Below are 7,744 nucleotides of genomic sequence, written 5' to 3'. Positions count from 1 at the left end.
GATAATGCTTAAAATCTCGTTAGATCGGTCTAAATTGTTTTTGTAATCAAACAATATTAATTTTAAAAAATATAATTATATGACATGAGTTTAATGAAAGTAACCTATCCATGTTAACACGAAAATTTTATTTTATAAATTTTATTTATTTTTAATTATATATAAAAAATTAAATCAGCATGCTTGTTGAGTAACATGTCAATCATTTTCATCGTCAATGTATAAGATATTTTGATAGATTTCGTCAGTTCCAAGTTGATAAGAATATTCATATTTTGCTTGTTAGTCTTAGTCATGCAAGGAAAAAAGCCACGTGTTTAAAAGTCTATGATCAGACGGCTCTCGCTGTCGCTGGTTAATCCGAGTTGTTTCCCAACATGAAACAACTTATAACGCTTAGCAAACCTCCACGTGGCAGCTGCCGTAAACCCATTTTGCCTAAGCACTTTCTTAGATCTTTTGACCCAACGCAAATCTCTTGATGTTTCCTCTTCTCCCCAAAGTGCAATTTCAAAACTCTCCGGGTTGTAACGGTGACACCTTGTTTGAAACTGTTAATGGGATGGATAAGAAATTATATAAAAAATATAAAAACGATGTAATTTAAAATTTTAATAATTATTATTTTAATTTAATAAAATTAAAAATATAAATTTTAAGATTTTATATGATATAAATATATGAATTATTATAAAAAAAATAAAACATTAATAATTATTAAAAAAAGAAAAGGGGATTACATAAATGTGTTTATATCTCTTCTCTGCTCATTTGTCTAAATGAACTGCAAGTTTGCAACCAGAAAATGGAAACTCTGCAAAGAGAAGCTGAGAAGAAAGAACCTTGAGAAATCCTTTTTCTTAACCTTCACGCCTCCATTAATACCTCCCTTCTCATATTTTCTCTTTCCACCTCTCACTTCTCATAAAAACCTACTATTTCCCTCTTTTCTCTGCATTCAAAACGCTCACTAATCACCCCCACGTCATGTTTTTCTCTTTTCATTGGTTTTCTCCTCCACCCCCTCTCTGCTGAGTGCTCTTCCTCTCTCTTTAAAATCCCACCTCATCCACATAAGATTTTTCTCAGGAAGCAAACAAAGAAGTGAAAAAACAGGGAGGAGGAAAGAAAGCCAGAGCTTTGCAGAGTGAAAAGAACAGGGGAACTATAAAGAAACTGGAGAAAGGTTTTTCTCTGTTTCGTTTTAACCTTTCTTGCACTATCCTTTTCCTTTTGCTTTTTGGGTTCTCTCTTCGTTTTCATTACCATCTTTTTCTTGGGATTGTCCAACATGGGTTCTTGTAAAGATCAAGGACAACATCATAAGGATGAAGCAGGGTGTGTTAGGGTTCATGGTCCTATCATTGTAGGTGCCGGACCATCTGGTCTAGCAACATCAGCTTGCCTTACTCACCAAGGTGTACCTTCTCTTATTCTTGAGAAAAGTGACTGCATAGCTTCTCTATGGCAACATCGAACCTATGATCGTCTCAAACTCCATCTTCCCAAACAGTTTTGTGAATTACCACTCCTTGGTTTCCCTGAGAATTTCCCAAAGTACCCAACCAAGCACCAGTTTATCTCTTTCCTGGAATCCTATGCTTCACATTTCTCAATCCAACCTAGGTTCAAGCAAGCTGTGCAAAGTGCAGAGTTTGATCATGTTTTGGGGTTTTGGAGGGTTAAAACTAAAGACTGTGAGTACATTTCTAGGTGGCTTATCGTTGCTACTGGTGAAAATGCTGAGCCTGTAATACCAGACATTTCTGGGATAGACAAGTTTAAGGGTCCTGTTGTTCATACCAGTTTGTACAAGTCTGGTTCTGAGTTTAAAAACCAAAGGGTTTTGGTCATTGGATGTGGCAATTCCGGCATGGAAGTCAGCTTGGACCTTTGTCGATACAATGCAATCCCTCATATGGTTGTTAGAAACACAGTAAGTTCATTTAATTTTACATCAGGCTCCTTAATTTCTCTTTCAAATTTACAGTTCTAGGCTTTTGACTTTTCATTATTGCTCATATGCTTATCTGTTTTATTTATTTATTTTACAGGTGCATGTATTACCTAGGGAGATGTTTGGTTTATCAACATTTGGTATAGCCATGGTACTTCTCAAATGGTTCCCTTTAAGGCTAGTAGATAAATTCCTGTTGCTGGTAGCCAACTTCACCTTAGGTAACACAGACCAAATAGGTCTTCGGCGGCCAAAAACTGGTCCAATTGAACTAAAAAATGTCACCGGAAAGACTCCGGTCCTCGATGTGGGTGCACTATCACAGATAAAATCTGGTAAAATTAAGGTAATCTCAACTAACCAAACAGACCCTCATATTCAATCAATCACATTTTTCATGCTTTGCTACAAAAACTTTTTTTTTTCTATACCTTTAGTTGATGTTGTTAGGTATTTCAGGTGATGGAAGGTGTGAAAGAGATAACAAGAAATGGAGCCAAGTTCATGGATGGACAAGAAAAGGAGATTGATTCAATAATCTTGGCAACTGGGTACAAAAGCAATGTGCCTACTTGGCTCAAGGTGGACAATGAGCTGTTACATTTTGCTTAATTTTGAGTTCTGAATCACACGTCAATTTATGCCTTGGACACATAAGCCTCGGTTCAGGCATTTATTAGGGTTTAAAAGAAAAAAAAATTTCTATGGGGTTCATGATGTGTAATCATCATTAAATAATGGGTATTTTTGAGGATTCATTTGCCTTAAACCAAAAAAAAAAAAAAAAAAACCTAGAAAATTCCCTCAATTGCCTTTTCCTAGAAGAAATTTCAGAAAATGGGTTCAGTTTGATATGATTTTCACAGCTTTTTCCACTCTTATTCATCAATTCATTTGTACAAATTATTGATCTTTTGAAGCAGTTGTATTTATTAGTAGTTGTAACATTGTTTTTTTTGCCCTTAATGGAAATATAGGGGTGTGATGTTTTCACCAAAGATGGTATGCCAAAAACGCCTTTTCCCAACGGATGGAAAGCAGAGAAGGGATTGTACACAGTTGGGTTTACAAGAAGAGGGCTCCTAGGAACGGCTTCTGACGCCTTTAAGATTGCTGGTGATATTGCTGAACAATGGAGGACAATCAAAGATTGTAACAACAACAGTTGTAATTCTCATGTTATCCTGCTCAAGGAAACGTGATTCAAGAAGCAAAAGGTGAAAAAGTAAAAAAAAATATTTCATCGGAATTTACCCAGGGTGACCTTTTTTTTTAACCCCTCTTTTAAAATATTGTAAATGTACCAATTTTGTACGAGGGGTTTGCATCTTATGATGATGTAAGTTTGCTAACTTTGTACAAAATAATTTCATAAATAGAACGTATTTTACTTTTTGTTTAACAACATAAAGAAGAAACATTTTTTTACTTGAGCCGTGAAAATTTAAATCTTAATTATTAAAATTAAAATAGAAGTAAAAGGTTAATTAATTTTAATTTTAAAGATTAAAGTTAAAATTTTGACTGTTTAATTATTCTTTTGAAAGGATCGATCAGAAGAAACCTTGTTGACAGGACATCTGTTGGCTTTCGTGAAAATTTGTCTTGTAAATTTAAATGATAAAATTAATTGTGATAAAATTTAAAAATAATAATTATTATTATAATTATGATTAAAAGTTTTATATTAAATAAATTTTATTTAAATTAATATTTAAATTAAACTAATGATACATTAAATTCAATTACACTACATTGAAAATTTAATAAAATTCAAACTCTTTCTTATATTATAATGACCATGCAAATAAATCACATTGAAAAATTTTTCTTATGTGTATATTTTTTAATAAAGTATTAATTTCACTTTTATTTTAATTAATTTATATCATAATCATTATAATTTAAATATAATATTTATAAAGTTTTTATTTTTGTGTGTGTATTGTATTGCATTCTAGTAAGTAGTATGCAAGCGCAAAAGCATGCGAAGAAAGCAAAAGGCACGAAAAGTGCTCTGTAAACCTATAGTATTATTTTATTATTATAGAACCTAAAAACATCTTGTTAATTAGATAAAACATAGGCCGACTTTCTTGCGATAACTTTTGACCAGGTTAGGTCTTGGTGCCTTTCATTATTAGTACGAGCTATTGAGATTGGTTGCTTGAGCATAGGATTTTTTTTTTTAATTACTAAGGTCGTCCGAAGATACCATTAACTTTTTAAAATGTATTCTTGCTAAAGCATGCATATATAGCTTCTAGTTGATTTAGTTTATATTGGTAGTTGAGATATAATTTATTTGGTCACAATTAAATATGAGAATGAATAGCAAATGAATGAATATTCGTGTTTATGTTAAATTTAAATAATTATAAATTAATAATTAGTGAATTTAGATAAAAAATTTATCATTCGTGAAAATTAAAATATGGATGGTATTTATTGAATATATAACATTTGAATTCGTTTAAATTTTAATAAATATTTAAATTTTATGTTTGTGAAAAATTTTGAACCTAAATAAATAATTTTATTTATTATTAATTAATAGTGAATTTAAAATATAATTTTAATTCTCGTTTATTTTATATTAATTTTGACAAAATTTTTTAAATAAATAGATATTTAAAAGAATATTACTTGTTTAAATAGATTTAAATTTTGATAATGATACTAAACTTAAACGAATATTTAAACGAATTCAAATATTATAAGCATTAAATAGATTCGAGTACAGATACCTATAAAATATTTATTGTTATCCTTAGTAACAACTACATTTTTTTTACAAAAGAAATCACAAAAATAGGGGCAAAGATTATAAATGATGAAATTTAAATTTTAAATATGTTTAATGCTAAAAATAATAACATGAATTAATTAAATTAAACTCCAAATTCGATCACTGTTACATTGTGTTACAATTCCAAACCTAAATCTTTTCAATTTTTACAATGATTGTAATAAAAATGCAAAATATTTTAACTTTTCTTTTAATTCAAACAGATTCATTGGAGACAAAATGTACTTCTCCTCACTTACACCTAAACTTCCAATTTTGTTATAATTTCCTATTACATGAGTCCACATCTATTCACCTATCTTAATGCCAAGGCATTAATCTATAAAACCATTTGATTTTCTTGTCTAACCTCTCTACTTCATGATCTCATTAATTTTCTTCTTCTTTTTTTCATACAAAGAAAAAAAAACGCTTTAATAAACTTCAACTTAATTTATTGGTACTTAATCACAAAAAGTAAGAAAAAAATAATTACAAAAAAAAAACTAAATTATTATAGTAATGAAGCTAAATAGATATATATAATAATATTTTTATTTATTTATAAAATTTATAAAATTTATATTTGATACAGTGTTAGATTTCATACATTGTCAGTAAATAAGATGATGTTACCTCATTAATGAATAAATATCAGCCCTTAAAATAAATATATCAAAATTAATATTTTTACAAATATGTATTTACTAATGAGGTTGCATCATCTGATTCATTTTATTAATGAGATTGTATAATTCTATTTATTGATAGTGTATAGAATTTATACATTAACGATATATCAAATGTAAATCCAAATTAAAAACTCTATCATCTATTTATAAAATAATATAAATTTATATTATTAAAAAAAAAAAAGAAAGCATCCCAACTTTTCTAGTATTACCATTTGGATCATGTTTAGCCATTGGTTGTTAATTGATATCACAATTGAGAGGTGTTTTATAGTAAAACAAGTGGTGATAGGTCCTTGGAGTCTTTTGCTAAAAATGGATATCAAATAGCATAAGGATTCCCTTTCCCTTTGTAATGTTACTTTCATTGTTTAATTATCAAAGGTAGTTTTCGTCACTAAGAATCGTTAATACAGTTTGTTGGGACACCCTTTTTGTCCTCCTTTGTCAATCCAACCTCTAATCTTGTTTTTTGAACACACTTTTACCATTTGAATGAATTTAATTTCCCATTTTATTAACTATCTTAATCATCTTTGTAATTCATTCTAAAGTTTATTTATCCTAGGTATTTAAATTTCTATTTATCATACTTTAATCCAAGTATTATATCCTCTTTGCATAAAATGAATCCGAATAACTCAAACTTCAAAACCAAAATAATCTAAAATATTTTTACAAAAAATGAACTCAATACATACTCAATCAACCCTATTGTTACCTCTACTCCTAAAGTCTCATATAAAATCATTTAACGTTAATGTTATGCCTATAATTTTTTTTCTATAATGATAGAGGTCACTAATTCTCCCTTATAAGAGATCTTTTTTCATGTGTCATTGCAAAAATATTTGTTAATAAATGATGTGATAATTTGTGGTGTATTGATAATATATAACATAATGAACAAAAGGTTGACTCAATTAATAAGATTATTTTCTTCGATATTAGTGGTTTTAGATTTGAGTTCAGTCGATAATTTTTTAGTGAGATCATCTCAAATGTAAAATTTGTAATCATTATTTTCAAGTAGACGTGTCACATTTTATCTTAATTCAAGAATTTTATCTATCACTTGATTTTCTTAAATATATATTTTAAATATATTAATACTATATATAATAAAAAAATGAGATTTTTATATAAAAAAGAAATAGCCAAGGTGAGCTGCAATGACAAGGTCAATTAAGGTTAGAAAACACAACCATACAGTAGCACACCTGACAGAAACAGTAACCAACACCACCAAGTACACAGATAAAACACAAAACTCTCTGTTTGCATCTAAAATCTCAAAACTTCAATGCCATCCACACTCTTTTTGTTAAATTTATTTACTTAGAACTGGTTATATAGATATACAGATACGTAAGCAGTTCTTTCTCTTGTTTCTTCACGCTGATAATTGAGCAATGATGGGGTGATATGACGCGTCCCTCCCTTCCATTGACGATATTGTACGAAGCTTTCAGAAACGGATTGACAGCTCTGGTTCTCGCTATCATCTTTCTCCTCTCTTTGCTGATTGCTGATGCAAACAAACCCTTTTTCTCTCTGCCGCCAATGAGACAATCTAGAGAGAAGTGAAGGGAAAAAACTGTAGGACGTGGGTCGGAAAGGAAAAGTCCAAGAGTAGAGTTAAAAAATAAAAGGTGGGCATATGTTTGGGCATTGAATTCGAAAATTTCTATCACACGCATCCAATGCAAGGGTTACGGTATTCATTTCAGATTGCATGCAAGCGTTACGTCACACTCTTTTTCTCACTGTCCATTTTGCAGTAGTAGGCAGATTGCATGGTTTGATGATCAAACAAACAAACACCTCTCTCTTTCTCTGAGTTTTCGATAGATTCATTTTCAATATCCCTCTATTGCATGCTTCCCCCCCTCATGTCACCCTCTTTGCTTCTCACTCTCTTTGGTAATTACTCGCCCCAAGCCACTTCGTTTTTAAAGTGGCCGTAGTTGAAAATGGTTTTTCACAGGTGAGGTTTAAAGATCTGGTGGGGTTCAAATCAACAATGTTGCCCGTTTATTATACGCGCGAGCGGTGGAGGGTGGGGCTCAGGGGAAGTCAGGGATCGATGCATGGGCGTATCTATGAAAGTATAGGTTGGCATGACATGGCATGCAAATGTACTGATCAAAGACTGATGGTTGTGCATGCATGCCAAATTACCAATGACATGGCCCCCTCACCCATGCAATCTCTCACGAAGAACAAAATTTTTTTTAACTGATAAACGAAATCCTCTTTCGATATATGTTTCCATTCATGCAGAGGACAAATTTCATTTACTGTTTG

At 30.6% G+C, this 7,744-nt stretch overlaps 1 protein-coding gene across 1 annotated transcript; it reads left to right on the top strand.

Annotated features, from left to right (window-relative positions):
- The first annotated feature begins 781 nt into the window (after nt 1-781).
- LOC111304242 (putative indole-3-pyruvate monooxygenase YUCCA4) lies at nt 782-3,357 on the top strand. The gene is made up of 4 exons (XM_022900772.2): nt 782-1,936; nt 2,055-2,303; nt 2,417-2,539; nt 2,935-3,357. Exons 1-4 carry the CDS (start codon nt 1,292-1,294, stop codon nt 3,157-3,159), a joined length of 1,242 nt encoding a protein of 413 aa, XP_022756507.1. The 5' UTR covers nt 782-1,291; the 3' UTR covers nt 3,160-3,357.
- The last annotated feature ends 4,387 nt before the right edge of the window (nt 3,358-7,744 follow it).

The sequence above is a fragment of the Durio zibethinus genome, chromosome 13, assembly GCF_047325235.1.
Source record: "Durio zibethinus cultivar Kanyao isolate XHJ-2024 chromosome 13, ASM4732523v1, whole genome shotgun sequence".
In the NCBI taxonomy this organism is placed as follows: Eukaryota; Viridiplantae; Streptophyta; class Magnoliopsida; order Malvales; family Malvaceae; genus Durio; species Durio zibethinus.
The sequence above is the reverse complement of the archived record's forward strand: the minus strand, read 5'-3'. Positions and strand labels throughout refer to the sequence as shown.

Excerpts from the sequence above, each read along its gene's own strand:
- LOC111304242 (XM_022900772.2), top strand. The coding sequence starts at position 1,292 with ATGGGTTCTTGTAAAGATCAAGGACAACATCATAAGGATGAAGCAGGG. Across the intron at positions 2,304-2,416 it reads TAAAATCTGGTAAAATTAAG|GTGATGGAAGGTGTGAAAGA; the intron begins GTAATCTCAACT and ends TAGGTATTTCAG. Across the intron at positions 2,540-2,934 it reads ATGTGCCTACTTGGCTCAAG|GGGTGTGATGTTTTCACCAA; the intron begins GTGGACAATGAG and ends ATGGAAATATAG.